Source organism: Symphodus melops (assembly GCF_947650265.1).
Source record: "Symphodus melops genome assembly, chromosome: 16".
Lineage (NCBI taxonomy): Eukaryota > Metazoa > Chordata > Actinopteri > Labriformes > Labridae > Symphodus > Symphodus melops.
The window spans coordinates 7,991,431-8,013,110 of NC_136706.1; the positions used below are offsets into that span (position 1 = coordinate 7,991,431).

Below are 21,680 nucleotides of genomic sequence, written 5' to 3' on the forward strand. Positions count from 1 at the left end.
AGATAAGAAGACATCAGAGCAAGGAAGTGAAAGAATTGTCAAGTGAGGAATAGGGGTGTTTCCATAAGACTGCTGATAAAAAGAAACATTTTGCAACCAATCCAAAAGCTAAAAAGGTTGTTGGCCTATTAAAGACTGCCAAAGTCGTCATTAAGGTGATTGAGGCAAGAAGTGCCAATAAAATATGTCTCTTACCAGTTTAAGAGCCACTACAAAATGATTTATTTGTACCAGACTAAGTGCCCTAAGGCTTTAGCATTTAAACTCTTGATTCAGTGAGCAATCGGCAATGCCTTTAACTTTCCATTTGCGACGCAAATATTTTTTGCGTCGCAAATGCAAAAAAAGGCAAATACCCTGTTGCTTTTGAAGTTTGTTGAATACCTAAAACTCAACAGATCTTTTGAGTTCTTCAACTTTTGTGATCCAACTAGCAAAAAAGCTAGCAATGCTCTCGAATAAAACTGCTAGCTGCAAACACCATTAAATGCAGGGGACACAAAAACAGTGCAATTGAGTAATGTGGCAGATTTGCCACATGGTTTTGTCATTTAAACAATATGACTGAAGACGTTATAAAAATGTTGCATTGTCTGTAAATGCTAAATACTCTTTATCCTTCAACTTCAGTCTGGGCTGGGTAATCTTCTGAAGGATATAGGCTAAACTAAAAGGACATAAATAAGAGCATTAGTTTTAAAGTTAACATGAGCTCTTTACCAACAAACTTAGCATTAAAAGAGCTGTCACTTGACAGCTTGTACATTTTTAAGGCAACAATTGCAGCATCAGATTTCTCTGTTTTATTGACACGAATCATTAACTATCTCATCTCAGATACAACACATGTCCAGCAAAGCGCAAAAAGAGTGAAAAGCTTTTGTCCTCAGCAAGGGTATACATTTAAACAGCATTATCCTTCACTAGCAGTGGGGCAGAATCATGACATGAGACAGGATTATCCTTTAAAAGAAAAACTCTCCCTACAACAGGCGCATGATGTGAATTAGAAATACCAGGACCAGGGTCCTGGGATACAATACTCGATACATTCTTCTTCTTTTTTTTTTTCCAGAGAGATGTGAGCTAGATAGATTCCTCCTACACAGTCCAAATAAATAAACACAGAGGCGAAACCGGTGCCAACAGTTACAGTGATACAAGAACATTTGAAAAATCAACAACTGCAAAATAATATAAATAAACAAACAAGGACTAAATAGAACGAAGCTGGATATAAAGTAAACATCATTTAAAATGCTCAAATCCCAAAGGTATTCTACCTTTTACCCCCCCCTCCCTCCCTCATTTTTTTAGAGTATCATACAGCAAAAGACATTCAGAAGAGCAGACCGGAGTGATAGAAAACACTCATGCAAAGAAAGCCTTTTTCACACAGTCACTAACACAGGAAAATCATCTCAAACAACAGCGCTGTCAACAGTCAGTGCCTTCAGGTCTTTTATAGTTGATGTTGTTATTGTATGCTGTTTCTCTACAGACTTTTGATTTGCTACTGTACTTGATAAAAACGATATGACAGGCGTCACCCCTTGGGCTAACAAGTCTTCTGGCGAGACTCACCTCCCATTTTTCCTGTCTGTTCATGGGAATGAGAAGGGTCCAACAGTTTTCGAGGAGTCTTTGTTTCAGGACCCCCTCCACCCCCACCCTTTGACTAAAAGAAAAGTTCAGTTGGGAGGATTTCTGCAGAAGCACCAGAGCCACAGGGATGAGCTTAGGTTGATATTCTGTTATATAAAAAGAAAAGGCGTGATGTTATTTTTTTGGCATCTGTTCTTATTCTTTTTAACTGTAATATATTTATCTACGTTTACAATCATTTTCTATGCAGTAAACAATTGAAGAGTTTCATTCCAAAATTAAAAAAAAAAAACTTCTAAGAAAAAGATGGGATCTATCAAAATAAAGTCCACTATGGGCATATATTAAAGTTAGAAGTTGTGTTAAGACCTTTTATTTACAAAACGGCCCTGTTTTTTGTTTTTTTTCCAAGCATGAACTTGTAATATGAACATATAAAGCTTTGTTTTTCAATATAACAAATATATAACATTTTGGAATGAAACCCTTCATTCTTTTTTTTTTCAGTCTCATGTATATGCACATTCAATCCAGTTTGCATTCTCTGATGATTCAGTCTTTCGGTAGAAGTTTCTTGATATTATAAATAGAATGATCTTGCGATTAAGTCTTTTTCTTTCGCAGCTATATTTTTGTAAATAGGGAGATCTCTACACAGACAATATGTATTAATGTATGTAATCCCGTTTTCCGTTGTTACAGTTCTTCTGAGCGGATAACGTGAAAAAGCGTGACATTGTAGAGCACCTGGTGGCCATTGTTCCAAGCATAAAGGGCTCTGTCACGCGGGTTGTAGTCCAGCATGGAAATATGCGAGTACTTATTCTGGAAAGCAATGTCAATGTACTCGTATGTGGAGGAGTTGGTGGAGTAGGCATAGTACACCTTGGTACCTCCAGAATAGCCATTGGTAACATAGAGCGTGCCGCAGATCATAAAAGACTCTCCTGCACTCCTTTTGGGGTGGTTTGTGGTCCAGCTCTTGACGATTTGCAGAGTGTTGGGGTTCAACTTGCTGAGCACAATATTTCCGGCATTCTGGTTGGTTGCGTAGACAGCCCAGAGGCCCCCTTCGTCCACCATCAGGTCAATGTCAGAGTGGCCGCCCCAGGCATAGTGATACGCATTGTTGAAGCCGGCATAGTCGAGCTGCCGAGACTTGCTGATGGACGAGGTGCGGAAGTCGAACTTGATAATGACATGGCTCTGGAATTTGTTGAAGTAGATGGAGCCATTGTAGACCACCTGACCTGTTCCCGACCATGGATGGGGCAGCCGATGGGACGTGAAGTTGTCCGACGTCATGAAATCCTGCATCGACCTGTACTCCCGAACAAAGCGGTTGTTGTGGTAGCCATCCATGTACCAGACCTAAAGAGGAGGGAGGGCGAAAGAAGAATCAGAAACAATCATAGCAGAGCTACCACCACCGTTTTTCCAATACTGAAACCCCTTTCGGAGGCGTTGGATCAGTACATTAGGTTATAAGAATAGGTACATTCTCTGTGTGCTTTCAGTACCCGAATCTTGCATTCACTTCATACATGGATTAAGTCAAATCACACTGTTTACAAGGTTGCCAATTACGTTCCTCGGGGAGTGGACAATGCAGAGATTCAACAGCTTCTGAATACAAACAAGTCAATGCTATACAAACAGAACGACTGCCGCAAGGTGGCATGAGCTGGACCCAGCGGGGGTAATGCCCACCATTCCACATAAAAAGGCACGTCTCAGCTGCTTCAACCTGGCTTCCTGCTGGCCCCTGTGGTGGTGGGCAGAGAACTCTTATTCCGGAGCTGCCAGCGGCTCAAACACTTCCTCCGTCTCACCGGGACCGAGACACCTGAAGCCTTGCCTTTACCTGCTTCCTCATGCTGCTGTGATTGACTACAAAAATGATTCATATAAAGGAAGCAGGTCTCTGGGGGCCCCAGAGAAAAAAAGAAACCGAGTAAGAAAACTGCAAGTTAAAAAGAAATAGAGCAGACCTGTCTGCTCTTGTCAATTACAATCACTCTTCCTTTCTGGCCTTTTGATAACACACTCCATCTTTTATGCGCTTTGTTCAAAAACTATTACTTTCTACAGAAAAGTAGCCCTAACAGTATGCTAAATATAGTCACTGTCACTCTTGTAGTATTAACTCATATATACACATTAGACAGCTGTGTTATCCCAACAATTAACCTCACGGAAGCAAAGCACAAATGTACACCTTTTACCTGTATTCTTTTTTTACTCCTACATAATCTCAACAGTCCTTCCTGTGATTAACAGTCCACATGAAACCAGTGCACAGAGAAAGTGTAATCATTTAGCTATTAAATAAACTACCTTTATTTTCTAACTCCCTGCCCTTCATGTCCTCTCCGCAGCGTCTCTGTATAGATTTATCCCTGGCCTTTCATTTTAATGTGTTTTAGTATTGAAAGCACCCAAACCGTTTATTGAGCCAACAGAAATCACTCAGATGTAATCAACTGATAAAAGAAGGCTGACCAATTAACACAGACTCTTTAATTCCCTATGTGATAGGCCGTCACGTACGATCATGGTTTCCTCTTCACTTAAAGCCATTAGAGAACAATTTGTTGCAGATTTTCAACTACTTTTCCCTTTCATATGATACATTTTATATATTTTAAAAGATGTCTATCACTATATTGAACGACGCTACGGTATGCAAATACAACAGGGAAAGTGATGGACTGAAACAAGTAGATTTACTGTTTTTGTTTCGACTGTTAACCTGCATGGTCCAATTAGGCAATGTCCAACATGGAGTATAAAAAACACACCAACTCTATTACACTCGACTCTATTAGTGCCGGCTGCTGATTTAGAACATTAGGTGGGTAAAAACCAAGGTTTGTTAAAAGTCTGAATATGGCTTTATGGAAAAACCTATTCTTAAAAAGGTGTTCTGACGAGCCTTGCTCATGCTTAATGTGATTATTACAGCATAATCTTTACTACACTTAAGCAATCTTTTAATACTTATCTTTTTATCTACAAATTTCTTATTTGTTTCGCAAAAAGAGACCCAATATCCAATCTTGGAGGCTGTCTTTGCACATGCAGCTGTATAAAAACGTTGCCTAAATCAAAAACAGCCTTGAATGGTAAAATTCTGACTTCAACTTTCTTATCATGTGAAGAGGAGGGCAGGAATGTCTCGCCAGCATATGTTACTGATGATTCCCATTCAATCTGTGTGACTGCACATACCCTTGTGTCCCCTTCAGGTGCCAGGGGGTCGGTCATCCAGGAGCCGAACCTGGATCCTGACGTCTTGATGGTGATGGGTTCACTGATGCCCGTCAGTTTGCCGCATGCTGCAAGAAGAGAAGTGAAATTGGAACATCTACAGCGACACCTCTTCAAGGTATTTAGAATAATTCAAAATCTATTACCAGGGATTCGCTTTCATTTACTTAAGATCCAAATGAGTTTGCCTGAATGCTGAGGGACTTGCTGTCCAGCCTGCCTCTGCTTTTCTCTTTGTGTGATGCACTGTGCAGAGAGGTGCTTATTATTCAGTTCACACATGCTAATGCCTGTTTCCCCCTCTCTGTTAGGATATGTGAGAAAGTGAGAGGAACGGGGAATAGGAAAAGGGAGCGCCTCTGTGTGTTCAGCTCCTGCGTGCTGTTTGTAAGCTGCTGTAGTGTTAATTAGTGTTGATTGAGGTGTTAATGTGGATTTGACAAACCTAACGCTGGGCGGTGTGGCCCTCGTGACTAAGAGCCGTCCGGGCTAATGTTCCCTTTCTAATGAGCACAGATGCAAAATAGACACTAGAATAACACCACCGCTGCAGCACAAGCATACATTTTGTGAGGTTATTTCTGACAGGATGGAGGTAGATTACATGATACTGATGATTTCATTCCATCCCATGAACGTAATGAGTCCTTCCATTATGATAATTTAAAAAGTGCTACTGTGGCGATGGCTCATTTCTGGTTTTCATTAGCGTCTTTCTCTGCCAGGCGACGCATCCATTAACCTCTGACTGTAACACTCATCATCACTCTTTCTTTGCAGCATCTATCATGTTTCGTGTTCTTCTTTTTTGTGATTGTGAAATGTCATTCTCCTTTGGAGTCTTTTCTTCTTTTTTTTTCCCTTCGTGACCTCCGTTTTCTCATGCACTCACATTTCTTTCGGTGACGTGACAGGAATCGTGAGTTCGGGTGTTTCTCTCTCCATGTGCAACATATGGCGTGCCTGTGAGTTTGTGTGGGCCTCACACCTCGGCGGCAGCTGAGACAAACATTCAGTCACATGAGCACCATCTTCCTACTCCAGAGGGGGGTGAGTTTGTTACGTAACCCACAGTGGGATTAGAGACTTGTCGTAATACACTGGACATTGATTTATTTATTTGTCTCTCTAATCGTGCCTCTATCTTTAGATGACACTACTTTTCACAGCTGCCGGGGAGCCAGCTGATGGATCTGCGTCCTGGAGATTCAGACAGGGTCTAATCCCCTTTTGGCCTGAATTTGCAGGGGCTGAAGCGGAGGGCAGAGGAAAATGGAAAATCTAACGGGAACTGATGTTGAAATGTAAGGATTAAGATACAGAATATAAGCTCCATTCTTGTGGAGTAGGAATGGTCGTGTTTAGAGGATAATTTAAGTTTATGCATAAAAGGCTCAGATGTGTTTGTAGTGTGACTTACTTATATTTACTGGTTGATAAAAATAGTACTCACCAAATGGGGGAATGTTGCAACAGTAATGTATTGGTGAGCTCAAAGGGTGGCAGGGTAAGACTTAAAACCATAATCATGAGTGGTCGGACGATCAGGAGGCTTGTAAATCAAATAATCTATACCACTTAATTCTGAGGTAAAACACAACGCACACAAACATTTCTAAAGCAGATCTGTGACCTTAAATATTTTCACTTTAAGCCCCATTTGAGTTGATTTATTTTCTATGACGTCCGAAAGAAATAGAATCTGCACTTTTTTTTTTTAAAACGTCAAACACATCGATCCTGTTGCACTTTCCCAAACTAAGGTTTGTTTGATTAAAAGTCCAAGAGATATTCATCTCAGTCATCCGTGTGATAATAAAATAAGGACTTTTAAATTTTAAAAGCTGCAACAAGAAGTAAAAATGGCAAAAAAAAAAAAAAAAAGATAACTTAATTATCAGATTAAAAATGTGGCAATGGATTAATTGACATCTTTGGTCAATAATAATGACTCAAAGCACCCATTAAAACATTAGTGCACACAAGAGAGATGCCAAAGATAAATCAGGAAGTGAATCTGTAAACTGTTATCGATGTTTACATTTTACAGTTTGTGGTGCCTTCAAGTTGTGTAAGATCATCTAATGCCCGTTTTGTTTTAAACCTTAAAAACAGACTTGGCCTTAGAGCTTCTGACAATGAGTGACAGGCTTCTTCATGAGCACTGTTTATATCACATTTCCAAACTCTCTGGTTTGAAGTGGGCGGGGCTCAATTGGAAAAGGTAACGACACTTATTCATGTAACACATTCTTCCCTTTTTGCCAAATTAAACTCTTTTCCCCACACTCCCTCTTGCAGATGCCCCTGCATACAGTGAGACACAGAGTGCATACAGTTGGTACACAATCAGGTTGACTACATTGTCGTTACATTGAGCCATGACCTATAATCCTGTTGCTTATACATCTGTCACAGCCTGTAGCACATCTGTCCATGCTCTCTCTCTCTCCCTCTCTGCAGCTCAATCAATGTGACTGATCTTGTTTTGCAGACAGTAGGTAGTATAATATGGTATCACTGGGCATTCTGCAAACATGTATTTGGACTTTTACTATCGATGTTGGACCACAGACCTAGACTTTATTACTCACCACACCCACACATGACTGCCTCAGTAAGCTGTATTTGCTAATATATAGTGAATTATATTGAATGTTGTTGAGAAATATGGTAATTTATTTTAAAATATGTTTCTTTTACATTTCGCATTACTGCTTTTTTAATGTTCTTTTTTTTTGTTATCTTTACATCTCCCTGTTCCCGTAAATTAGCAGAAAAATGAATGTAAAGACCACAAGATTTAAATCAACAAATTATTCTTTGGTAAAACTGTGACAAATGCCAATTTCAAGAAAATATATGTTTAGAATGTTTGTAAAGGAAAAAAGTTTAGTGCTATGTTATGTTACACCGTGTAATAGGACTCTCTATGGGAGAAATAAAAGGTGAAAAACAGGCCAGGTAACAGAGGTTTTTATGTGCTGGTACGACTTTTCCTGCTTCATTCATCAGTATTTTGGCATAAAGGGTCTGGATTTGCCTGAAGCCCTCTGTGCTTCCATATTGCTGGGGCATGACTCAGGGTGATTTATTTATTTGATTATTGCCCAGCAAGCTGGCATGTCCTCTTGATCGATGGCCATTGTGTCCCAGCAGCCGCCGGGGCTGTTAGTCTCACCGGCACAAAACAGCTTGAAGGACAGCTCTGCAGGGACTCCAGTTACTCTCTTTCACTTTCCCTGCTCGCCTTTACTTTATCACTCCTTCTCATTCTCCCCTCAACGCCTTCTATCAATTCCTCCTGTCGCTCTTTCTATTACCCAATGCTCAAGTTTCTGCTGCCCTCTCTGTTTTTGGTCTTGTTTCCCCCTGTTGTTGATCTGCCGATGCAAATTTTTCCCCGAAGTGACCTTCGCAAGTTTAATCTCAATAAGAGGCGTGTACAGGAGTGTGTTTGTGTGCACGATGCATGAGTGCCTCTGCAGTCGAGTGAAGATGAAAGGAGTAGCCACCCTCTGTTCTGCCTCAGCCAGTCCCACGCTGAGTGACCTCGCCTTTATCTCGTCTGATCTCACACACACACACACACACACGCTGAAGTCACTCCTGCAGTCCCCTCTTACGTTATTAGCATTGAAATGAAACTGAAAAAAACAACAACCTGACACAGCCTTGATCAGACTTTTTAAGCATCAGAAACCGGGAGAAGTCCTTTTCCTGATTTTGAAAAACACGATTTTGCGAACCTGGATAGCTCTCAGTAACAAAACTGGACACTGTTGCATATATACACCTTCCCTATGTAACTGACAGCACCTTGCTACCTACGCTGGTGCCGTCTCAGCCAGGTGACATACCCGCAAAACAAACATCTTATTGTGGAGTGATAAAGACACTGAGTTTTGTGTTTCGTTAATATAAAAAGAAATACACGTCTAGTGACAAAGTAGCGACATGCTGACTTTTTCCTGTAAGTCTGTGGTGAACAGGATGCCAGTTTCCCATCATGTGCGAAAGAGTAAGTCAGGTCACATTGGACAGTAGCCTGCCTAATAAATATTACAACGCTCCTGTCTCACCAGCCACGACTGCAAATCATCACCCATTGCTCCCTTTTGTCCTATGCGGTGGCAGTGACAGGCTCACAACCAATCAGAGAGGTGAGGACATATTTAGTATTTGTTGTCACTCTCTTCTCCTTTTGCTGTAAATGAGTGGATACATCATATCTGCAATCTGATGTTTGCATTTAATAGCGCGAAGCCCGGCTATGTAATTTTTTTTTCTCACTATCAGTGTCTTGACCAGCTTCAAAAGAACATGAAGCTTTGTAACCAAAAAGCTTTTCGTAACTTCTTTCTGTCATCTTGGACTGTGAATAATTCGAAACAGGAACACAATATACCCGTGATGTGCTGCATGGAAGTGTTTGTGCTCGTAATACATCTTAGTCAGTCTGGTGTGGGTGTGCATCTATTAGCACTGTGGACTGTGACAGAGGTGTGAAGAGACAGAGACAGGGGCTAAAAAGCAAAGATAAGACTCAGATGGGAAGCAGCAGGATGAGAAGGCTGTTGAGTCTCTCTCCCTCTGGGTGCTGTCAATTTGTGTCTGCATGTCTGTACCATGCTAAACAACCCATACCTTATGATTCACAGCCCCTCAGAAGAGGAGGTTTGTTTGTGGTACAGGCCTCTGCATTTGTTCTTACACTTCTGCATGATCAATTAAATGTAGAGTTAAAGGATAATTATTGCACTATGTTTGCCCTTCTTCTTTTGCATATTTTGACTGACTGACTAGTTGTGACAAGTTTTGATTTGCTCTAATAGATACCTTCAGCTGGCTGCTGAAAATAAAACATGATTGCAGTATTTACATCCTTTTTGGCAAGTGTGTAACAAAGTGTTTTTTGTTGTTTTTTTGCCACTGACAGGCTCCAAGTGTCAAACAACATTAGATAAAGGCTCCCTTCAGAGACACACTTTTCTAAGACGAAAGGTGTTTTTCTAACTACAAACGGTCTTTTAAGTGCTCTGCTCAAAATCCACAAGACAAACAAAAACATGTGTGTCTACTTCTGACTGAATGGATGAGTAAAAAAAACTATATTACCATTACAAGAAGGTCAATCTTTACAGGATTTGATTCAAGTATAGTCAGATGCTATGTATTGCAAATCTCAGCCCATCAGTGTCAGAAAAGAGCTCTTTAGTGGACATACTTTGAAGTGGAACATTTGCCATCAAAAGGGATTTTTGTACCTTTGAGCCATTTTTACCCTTAAGTACCGGTACTTAAAAATGGATCAAAGATTTAAAATACCAATAAGATGCCTCAAAATTCATTTTATGGACTGTCACTCATGACTATGCATTATGGATGAATATATCAATCATAAATGGTTCTAAAAAAAAATCGGACAGAATTTTTGATCTCCAATTTCCAGATTTGAGCCATTTACTCTAGTCTGTAAAAATATTTGTAAATAAATTCCAAACTCAAATTTGACAAAGTGTAACCAAATCAGCATTGGGCTTTTCAATCAATAAATCACTTGAATGGATGAATTGATGGATTACACTTTCTAACCATTCAACAATCACCAATGGTTTATTATCAGCGCTGATTTGTACATCAGATGTACAAAATCATCTGATCTAGAAGTCACAGAATGGAAATCCAATTCTATAAGTATATAACTAACCTTCTACTGAACTTATTTTTTGTTTATACTGTGAGTTTAGATAGATATATATTGAGTTTGTTTGAGGGTGAACATGTACCAATACAAAGACAGAAATAAGAAGGTGTAAATGATCAGTGTGTACACATAATGACCCTGTGATGTTCTCAATCATGTCAATGTGCCTGAGCATCTCTCTCCTCTCAGTCAGAATGGAAATGTTGCATGCCCGTGTTTGCAGCAAAGTGTGTGCCAACAACTTTCTGTGCCTACCTAATTTTTGCATGCATGCTCGGAGTCTCTCCTCAAGATTTGACACTCTGTTGTGGAGCTCCTCGTAGTCATAGGCCCCCATCTCCTCTTGAAGTTCGCTTAGAACTGACGTCAGCTCCTGGACCTCCTCCTTAAACTGCAATACCAATTTGGCATCGGCTTTGTACTCCTCCAACACTGGTATCAACGGTCTAATCTCGTCCATTTTCGTTTTTATGGCCTGAAAGGATTAGAATGAGCTCGGTTGAGTGTCATGCGCGACAAAAAAGGAGACTGTCCATAAAAGAAAAAGAGCTGAAAATAAAATAAAACACCTGTCTGAACCTGACTACTCTGATTCTAGCCTGCCTCTCCACTGACATGAATACCCCCTGTGTGTGTCAATGTTCAGTGTTTGTGTGTCAACAGCTGTAGTGCAGGTGTTTGTGTCTGAGCAGACAAACCAGGAGAATATTCTCCACCCGCTGGACGAGCAGAGCGGGTGGCTCCGTCCCGGCAGTGAGCAGCCGTTAAAAAGCAAGTCCTCGGCACACCGACAACAATTGGGAAAGCTCTTTATTGGTCATCATTGTTTAAAATGCAACATTGTAGTAAGGGTTACATGCTTTTACATGTCACACACAACAAAGTGTCTCGAATTGTACGTCTATAGTTTTACGTAGAGATTTGTTGAGTAACCAAATATGCATAGACAAAAGCCAAAGGAAAAGAAAATGAATAACAGCCATTAATAGTAATAATAATAAGAATAAGAATAATAAAAATAATAATAATAAATGTATTTACGTTTAATAAAAAGCTTTTAGATGGGAAAACTTGGACAGCAGTAACATGCAGGAAGAGATCAGTGGTGGGTTGGTTTGGGAGAGGGGTGGGGTTTCTTAGTCTTAATGGTGCTAAAAAGGTAAAATTAACTGTTTGACACCCAAATGCTCTCAGTACTGTGGCCCAGTTCAGGGGAATCTGGAATTGACCTGCCTCTTCTTCCCTGTGGCTCTCTTTACATGTCTTAAAGTTAGCCCTGCAAGCAAGAAAATGACAAACTGTTGACAGGGGCTGGAGCTTGCTAACCTTGCTAACAGACACACAAACAAACAACTGCACACACACTTAGTATTTGCACTTAAGACAGGTTACAGACATTTGCGAGCATGCGCTGAATGTGGAGTTGGATGCATGGGAGGTTGTTGAGCATGCAAGGGTAATAAGATTACACAGTACAATGCACGACACAAACAGGAAGCTGATTTAATATAAAGGTCAAAATATAGGTAAACTAAAGCAATGCTCAAGTTACTGTTTGGTAACTCCAAATTTACTGTAAATAAGAAGATCGTGACAGTCACACGAAGATCGTTTCCAATCATGTCAACCATTGGTTGGTGGTCTATCATTTGAAAACTCAATTTTGGTAATCGCCATTTTTGTTTCCTTTTTTTATTTTGAATAACTAGTGGTTATAATTGGACAACAGAGTGGATATGCAAAACTAGGTATCCATTGATGTTACCTGGTTAGCAACTAAACAGTTAAAAGTAACCAAGGCCTGAAAAAGAGAAACTGTTTTTTGGGGTCCATTTTACATCATTTTCAATATATATCCAACTTCTGCTTTGAAAAAATACTTAGAATTCGAATGTAAACTCAATACAAAAACAATTTTTAACATAATATAGTCAACTAAGGCAGGTTTTTCTAACTGGTTTCATACAAGCAAGGCTTCTTGTTTCAACCAGTGGAGTCACCACCTGCTGACCATTAGATAGAATGCATTGCTTTACTTGAAAAAACACGAGGCTATGCATACTTCTTGCATACAGTCCATGCAAAAAAAGAAAATGAAATGAAGTACTACTAGATGGCATCAAATATCTTGTCATATCCAAACTTGCTTTCCTATCTTTTATTCATTACATTTATTTTATAGCTGCTTTAAAATACAACATTTAGCATGTAGCCTGCTATGCCAGACCTAACTCTAAAATCTTAAATGGGGGGCTTAAACAGGTAGTTGGGTAATAACTAATTTAATTAACTGGGAAATATTGTTAAGTATTTTGAAGAGTACCTATCCTGAATACTTATACTTTCATATCGAAAGCTCTTCTGTTCATGCTTGACATTAGGTTACATTAAGCATGCGTATGTTAGCGGTTAGCCCAAACCATGATTCCTTAGCTTGAGCGGAAGTTATGCAGTCTATAAACTGGTCAGTTAATTGACACTATTATAATCATCAACAATTTTGATATTTGGTTCAGTTAGTAAATTTTCCAAAATCTTGTTCATTAACAGCTTTGTAACTGTTTCTTGCAGTCCCTGAATTTGAATGTCTTTTTGGATGGAACAAGTAATTTGATGATGTAATTTGATGGTTATGAGTTAGGTTATTTTGAACCTTGCCACTATGGGATCACAACAAAAGGCCATGTCTGATGGGCTACATAGCAGCTATGATACAATGGGCGGTTTGAATTAATGCGAGGTTGTCTGTCTTCGTACCTTGTATTGCTTGGCGATGTTCTGCTTGTGGTTCTCCTCCACCTGCCTGAACTTTGTCTCCAGACCACGGAGTTGCACCTCCATCTTCTCCACATACTGCAGGTCCCTCTGGGTTCGCTGGTCCAGGACCTGGATGGACTGGGTCATGTTCTGGACCTGAGGCATCATATGGACAAATTAGACACAGCTGTGGAATCAGTATGTGCTTCTAATGCTCTCATTACAGCGTTGAGAATGAGGGAAATGCAACCGATTTTCATTATGTTGTTTTGGCTGTACTTTCTTCTTGCAATGATTCACAAACTCTGACATGAGGCCAACTAGTCAGGGCCCTCACACACATGGTAGAGGTGTAGAATACCTACTGTTAAGACATTTGGTTTCTCCAAAACTGTTACAGTTCGCAAAATCCCAATTTGTGGAAATTCTTGTTTTTGTTTATTACCTTCGAATGAATCAGCAGGGACATTTACAGTGTTTGGTGATTATCTCCCTCTTTGGAAACAAATTGTATTTTCCATTAATGCGCTTAGTTTTCCCTGTTGTAAGTCAATTGGTATTGAGCCGTGCTGCATCATTGCATGTGCTTCTTTAGATGTGTGCGGAAAAAAAGAAACTCCGGCATTGTGAGCATATACTGTAGCTGCCTCCCATGATGCCTGTTAGGTTTCCAGGGAGCTCATTAGAGCATGATTCCTATTCTTGTCCGACGGGCAGAAAGGGAATTGAAAGACCAAAAAAAAATGGGTAAGCCTGTACAGTATAAGTGTGCATGTTTCTTTCTATGCGTTAAATAACTGTGTGTATTGTGTGACTTTTATTGGCAGGGTGAGTTGATGTTAAGCTGTACTTACCTTCTCTAACAGCTGCCTCAGTTGTTTGGTGCGGGCATCCCGTGAACACATGGACTGCTGGGGCGCCACCACCGTGCAGACACACCTTCCCTCGCTATCTTGGGCCGAACTGTACACCTGCCATGACTCCTCAGGGTTTGCTGGCAACACCTGAGGACAGAGAAAGGATAAATAGGAGGACAAAAAGGGCCCCGGAGAGCACAACATGTGCAATGTGGAGGAAACTAAAAATAAATAAATAAATAAATAAAAAATCTTTGCAGCTTTTTTCACAGAAAGTGCATGACCCAATCTCTCTATGGCTATAGTTCATTTATCAGCCTACATCAGTTTCGCACCATTTTGTTTTAAAGCCACACAAGGAAAACACCACCAACGGGGAATGAAGCTTCAGCTTGCCCCACTATTCAATGAGCTGGGTGTGTGAAAGCTCAGAGAGTAAAACTGTTGAGTATGACCTCAGAAAAGAGGGATTTTTTTTTCTTGTACCAATAAGGAGACAACTCCAGTTACCAACCTGCTGACAGATGAAAAGAGAAAGATATACATGAGTGCATCAGCGATAAATAAAAATGCTGATTTATTCTGTAAGTGAGAAGGAGTGACTTCACAAAATGCAGGGGAAAAAGGGCAATTGCAGCAGCTGTCAGTCAGCTGCACTGCTTTCTTCAACAGGATGTGCTGACAGGACAAAGAAAATCACTATCAAGCACCTGGCTGCTGTCTCAGATTTCCTTTCTGCTAATCACTCAGGGCTTTCACACAGGACGCTGATACAAAACGAGTTAGTTTCTCAATGTCCTGGTTTTAACGGCAAATAAGGAGTTAAATACACATCTCTACATCCACTTCCTAACGTGTTTTTACTGTCTTTTTTCTCTCCATTCTAGTGCGAACATCCACTTGACAGATCGTTCGTGTCATCCTGGCACTGGAGCAGCTCAGGATGTGCCAGCAGCCAGACAGAGAAACAAAGAAACGCTTCATCTCGACTCTACAACAGTATCTTCGCTTTGAGCGCCACTCTCATTCACACAGACACCGTGCGGGGTTGCCGTTTCGAATGCAAAGAAAACCTAGATTGTCTTCAAATTTGACATTGTCAATCCTAATTTTCCAACACGTATCACTCTTTCATATCATATGTGAGGAAGTAAAACCCGGCTGATAACTTTCCACTCAGAGCAGTTGGCTCATATCACAGAAAGAGCAAGAAGTAGAGGCTGGAGAGACATCAATGGATGAGGAGAAAATTCAAGCTTTTTTTTTTCTTTCTTTCGCACCCGATTTTACCTCTTAATCACGCACCAAAATCGCACACGTGAAACCTATCTTTGGAGTTATTCAACCACAATATTTATTCAGAAAAAAAGCCAACCAGGTGCAGGAATTACGCGCGCACTTACTCCTGTGCTCCGATCTGGATACCCTCCCTGCGCCGCCGTCAGCTTGGTAGTATTGAGCCCCACCAGAGAGGGGAGGGTCTGCGACATCCAGTTGGTTATCATCGCCATGGTGCTGAGCACGACGCCTATCTTTAGCAAAGGCACCGACATCTTTGCTTTTCTTGGGACAGCTCTGACTTTTCTGCTTTTTTTTTCTTCTTTTTTTTTTTTCAAGTCGTCTTCATTCTATCGACTCCGGTGAGAAACGAGGGAGGAGAGGCATGGTGCAGCCCAGAGCAGCTTGCTGTTTCACCCGGGACTCCGGCTCGGCTGGTCGTTTTTTGGACATCTCCAAGGAAGCAGTGGCGGTGGACGCGGCGCGAGGAGAGACGACCGTGAACAACAGGGTCGAGAGGAAGGTAAAAATGCAACACTTGCTCCAGTTTGGCAAAAAAAACAAACAGTGCTTACAAAAGACAAGGATTCTGCTGGACACGTCCTTTGGATAAGCTACCCTGTCTGCGTTGTCCTGCACACTGCTGCCTCTCTGCTTCACAGTTACTATTTCGTTCACGCCCGTCGGTCCGCCTCCTGCCTCTGCGCGCTCTATGATTAAGTGCCACTGACTCCACACACAGGCTGCTGCTCCAAGTGGATGAGAAGAGGAAGGAGGAGGTACTACGGATCTATCCACATCGCCAGACGCAATGATGTCAGCCAGATTGGAGTACGTTCGAGGTGTTATCTGGGATGCGCTTGAGTTGCTCATGTAGCTACCCAACGCTTGTTCTTTGTCCACAGATACATGGACAATGAGCAGTGTGACTGACCTGTGGTCGTCTGATTCTGGGCCAACATTTAGAGCGAACAGTGACATTTCTTGTTTTGCTGGCCCGAGAAGGTTACGCTTGAACTTCTTCGGATCTATTCGGTTATAACTAACCCTCGTTTCAACCACAACAATCACCACAATGCAAGGCTACACAACTCATATGTGAGAATAAACACACATTCATGCAGCATGTGTCAATTCAAAGACAGTTAGGACTCAGAACATGTTTTTTTTTTATTGATGGGGATTCAGACGTCTCGAGCTCCAAGCTGAGCGCGAGCTGTTAATTCTTTAGACTCTGGCGCCACCGCGCAGCTGATCGAGGGGTTGCATCAAAAGTGAATTGCTGCATCAACTATGCAAAACATTTGTTAAAAATAATCTAAACATTGATTTCAGTCGGCTATATGTGGGATAAGTCATTAATTTATATAAACCTTGTATTGTGCTAGGAATATTCAAGTAGCTATAGTGAAGATTTGTTTCTGTATCTCTAGCGTATTCTCTTATTGGTGAGTATTAGACATTTAATATATTCGATTCCCCCCCCCTTTTTTGCATATTCGACAATGTTTTAGTCTGTATTCAATGGAAATTGAATAAAAGTATATATATATATATATATATATATATATATATATATATATATAAGTTATATATATATATATATATATATATATATATATATAAAAATTGTTGTACTTTAATCAATTTCGTTTTTTAAAATATTTTTGTATGCATTTCTTTCCTCAAGATTGTCTTTTCATCCCCTTTTAACTTTCCATATGTTGTCATATTTCAACTGAAAATGAAAATTTGATTATTTGGAGGTACATGTAATGGACCAACACAAAATTGTCATTTATTTTGATGGCGAAAAGGGATATGACTCTGTATTTTAATTCTATACCTACACATACAAATATGAAGCGCTTTGAGTGATTTGCAGTGGAACTCATGAGATCAGGTGAAACCATCAGCTTCATGTTAACCTAGAAACCATTTTTTTTTAAAATTTGTTCATCAAATGGCTAAAAAAAAGCCCCAAAAGGTCTACTGACACGAGGAATGAGGATGGAAGGCATTGCAAATAAAGGTTAAATAATTGTTTAGAATTAAATCTCTCAGACATAAGTCATCAGCAGACTTATAGGCTAATGCTGCAGCCTATGGGCTAAACTGCAGCACTGCACGATACATGAGGTCCCCAGAATAGCAGAGAGTAGCTCTGTGTCCACAGTTATTTCTGTCAGCACTATAATGCATTTCCCTGGTAAAGTGAGAGATAGAAGTGAGTGAAGTTTGCACTCACTACACATCTATATTTCACGCCCTCTAACCCCCCTCAACCCCCATGTGTGTCTCTTATCTCTCCAACTTGTTTATGACCTTTGAGGTGAGAGCTCATAGGGCCAATGGCTCCAACACATTGCTGTGGAGTATCGACAGAGGGCTCAGCTCAGGGCTGTGAACCGCTGCTGCCTAGAGTCCAGTTCAGTCTGGTCTGCTCTCCATGCAGCACAGCAGGCCTTGTGAAAAAAATGCACTTTTTTTCCTAGAAGAATGTATAGATTGTTTTCATGTTACTCATTAGAGGTGAGCAAAACAAGAATAGGTCAAGTCTGTTATACAGAGTCCTCAGTAACACCCTTCAGGAGAATTACCGCTGATGCACAAACTGAAGACAATTGGTTTAATTGAAAAAACAATTACTCATTTCGACTATGCATTTGTAGTAATTAAAGAGACATTTGCACTGTAAAAATCTTTCTGTAGCATTCTGCAATGACTTTAGGCTTTAAAGTCATGCCTCTAAATTGCATCTTTTGACAAATCAATCAGAAAATCACCAAAACCATACATCCATGTTCAAAATATTCAAGGGTTATTTTCTTTGAACTCAGTCATTGATAAATCAGTTCAAAGCTGAATCTCTAACCTTATCAAGGAAGGGTTGGTAAATAATTCTGTGTGCATAATCCCATTGTGAATACACAATGAACGCAGACCTGCAGTCATGGACAAATGAGCTTGTGTAAGAGAGGTTTGATCCAATTACACGATGATCGTTTATGTTTCGGTGCTGTTTACTGTAAGTGTGCCTTCAAAGTAATATTCCATTATAAATAAAGTGCACACATTAAGCTTTAGGCTGATGGAAAGAGTAAATGTGACAGGAGGAAAAAAAACAAGATGTATATCCGAAAATAATTCAATCAGGTAATAAACACAATAAAACAGAAAACAGCAACCTCAGAATGAGCAATACACATCAAACACTGGAACATTGAAGCTTAATGAATTAAAACGTGGTATTTCAGACTCGGGTATCGTGCCTTATTGCATTAGAGCTAACAGGATAGATTATACTTGTACAATGTAAGTGAACCACACTGGCACCCTTGAAATCCAAAGTAATAAATGGTCATAAAGTGGTGAAAAATCCTATTTGCAGCCTGCAAGTGAACTACAAAATGCACCATGTCTCCACCTACTCCTCTTCTGCTCGCCTTCTTTCACTCTCTCACTGCTTCCTCACTCAACCAGCCATACTGAATAATAAATAGCTTCAACCCCAGCTGCCAATCACACCACGCATATTGCAATTCAGCTCAACTCTGTCTCAGTTTCTCACATAAAACCGGACTGATTTTCTTATTTAAAAAAACCCCTGACTTTATCAAATGTCCCCCTGCTGGAGCCCTTATAGCTTAGACAGACGTGAGCCTGACGTACACATTGTTACTCATGCCGTTTATGTAAAACCCTACCATGGGCAGGTGTTTGCATACTGGCTGTTTGTAGTATGGTATGTAGGTTGCATGGTGTCAAAGGGGGCAAGCATGGTAGCGCCATCTGTTCAGTCAGGTGTCTGAGACATGCTTAAGGATGTGGGCCTGAAGCCGAGGGGGAGCCACTAGGTGAGGAACAGATGCCGCTTCTCTGGCTGCTTACTATTCTTCTGTGTGCGAACACCAGGCAGCAGCCAAATCCGTAGGCCGAGGGGATAGAGGTGAATAAATGCGGGCGGAATTGGAGGAGGAGCGCGAACTACTAATCAGGTGTCTACCTGCTCCAGCAGCCAGATGTTTCAAAAAAAAAAAAAAAAAAAAAAAAGACTCACAGATGCCCAGATCTATCTCAAACTGTGTGAGACTTTTGAAGCAAGCTGTTAAGAGACAGCAGCATTGTTTGGCATCTAAGGTCAAGGCCAGACTGCCTTGATGGCTTTTTACCCCCTTGTGTTGGGATACATAGGCCAAACAGGCCACACCGCACTACATAAATGATATACCATGCAATACAAAATTATCACGGGTAGTGTAACAAGTTACTAATACAATTCCATTGATGACATTACAGTGCCCCCTGTAAAAAATGACTTGCGTTACAGTCTTACTTTTTTTGGTAAGTTACCCCACTTCTGATTTAAAATGCAACAATCCCTGCTCGGATTCATTTTCCTAATCAATGTTCGCATCTGCAAAAAGGAAGCCATGACAGATGACAAGAACATCGTTGTCAGATGTACATTTTGGCTGTGGACTGTGGCTGCAGAGTCTGTCTTCTGAAGAAGAAAAAAAAAAGAGAAAAAAACACACAACCTCAAACTACTTACGAGAGCACAACAGTGGGAAGCTTGCGGAAAGAAACCCCACCAACAAGCCCTCTGCGGCTGCAGAGGATAGATATAACCTTACAGTGCCCAAACAACCAAGACTGGATTTTAAACGTGGACCGCAGGCTACAAGAGACAAAACATTTATGAAACTTGTGGCTGGATATGTGGTGGAAGAAATGACGCCTGTATTAACAGTGGACTCCCCATCTTTCAGACTTTAGAAAATACCAGTCAGAGGCAAGATTACGCTTTAATGGAAGCTGAGCTGGAGAGAGTGGGGTGTAGCAAAAGGTAATATAAGTAGTAGTGTAAGAAATGACTGCTGACAGGGAGTAATAAGTACAGTCATGATATTACTTAATTTAAAAGAGTAATGAGTAGCACATTACATGTTTTGAGCAAAAAGCCCAACACTGATTAAAACAATACTGTAGTATTTACTAAGACACCATATTTTCACACATTAGTCATGATTTGATATACATTCTAGTGACATCACAATACCATACTATCCCAACACTTACGTCAATTTATCGAGGCAATAATATAATAATACTTTAATCTTGATAAGATATACTGAGAAGTGGGATAGCCTGTTTTGTGACGTAGTCCCTTTTTGTAAGTTTTTCCTTAAAGGTAAACTCCGGCTGCTTTCTTTTTAGAAGCATCAAGTTTTTGTCTACATTTCACAAAACTGAACTCCCATTATATCCTGTACAGACCAACTCAGCTGAATGCACATTGTGGGGACTTCTAAATACTACATGTGTATACTCATTTAAGATTCCTAGCTTTATCAATACAATATTACCTCGCAACATTTTACGACATTATACTTTATCAACCCACCTCAACCCCCTTTTCCCTTTGCACCACAGGTCGTGTGCCCTGTTCTCTTTTTACTAGCGTAATGGAATCATTAGAGGCCTGATGATACAATATCATGGCAATGGTATTCTGACAGAACACGGTTTAATATTATTACCATTGCTAAGTTGAGTGTGAAAAAACATAGAGTGGTTTGTTGCCAAGTGCCTTTAAAAGTGGCTGTGTTTATTATTATGGCAGCGAAAAGTTTTGTCTGTATTTGCAACCTTGCAATAAGAACGGATTGCGAGGCTTTGTTATCTAATGAGAAAACGTTTTTAGACAATGTCATGATAAGATGATTGACTGAACTCGAGTTATTTTGAGCAGTGCAACTTGAAAATGAAAAGACGAGCGGGTGTAAACTGGACATGAGTTACAGTTGACATGACGTAATGATGTTTTCATTTCGTAATTAATCAACCTCTGGCCTCTGTTGAGTCCTGCAGAGATAAACACAGCAACATCTAGTATACTGACAAAGCAACCGTTTGGTACCAAAAGTTTCATTTGTATTGCGATATTACAATAAAAAATGTATGCAACTAAGGATTGATACATGGCATTCATGTACAGCGTTGCCAAGAATTATTTTGTTATGTCAATATTGTGATGCATATGCTGTGACCTGTGTGATATTGTTTATGGACTTCTTTCAACTGCAAATTGCATCAGTAAGGAGAAAGTTGTCAATGCCATGTAGTCGGTGGGATAACAAAAAGTGTTCAATCAAAGTAAAGGTCAGATGCTACTGAGCGGTTACAAGGATTTTGACCTCGAA

The 21,680-nt window shown here is 40.3% G+C and overlaps 1 protein-coding gene across 2 annotated transcripts in view; it reads right to left on the reverse strand.

Annotated features, from left to right (window-relative positions):
* Positions 1 to 788: 788 nt before the first annotated feature.
* The window catches only part of olfm1b (olfactomedin 1b), a 22,668-nt gene continuing 1,776 nt past the window's right edge, over positions 789 to 21,680 (reverse strand). The window contains exons 1-6 of one of the 2 annotated variants that reach the window (XM_079364298.1): positions 15,600 to 16,287; positions 14,194 to 14,343; positions 13,340 to 13,495; positions 10,838 to 11,057; positions 4,837 to 4,943; positions 789 to 2,976 (exon numbers count right to left, since the gene is read on the reverse strand). In XM_079364298.1, the coding sequence (XP_079220424.1) occupies positions 2,302 to 2,976; positions 4,837 to 4,943; positions 10,838 to 11,057; positions 13,340 to 13,495; positions 14,194 to 14,343; positions 15,600 to 15,749 (1,458 nt within the window). In that variant the 5' untranslated portion in view covers positions 15,750 to 16,287 and the 3' untranslated portion in view covers positions 789 to 2,301. Of the gene's footprint in view, positions 2,977 to 4,836; positions 4,944 to 10,837; positions 11,058 to 13,339; positions 13,496 to 14,193; positions 14,344 to 15,599; positions 16,288 to 21,680 lie in introns of those variants that run through there. The other variant, XM_079364299.1, reaches the window with a different exon arrangement.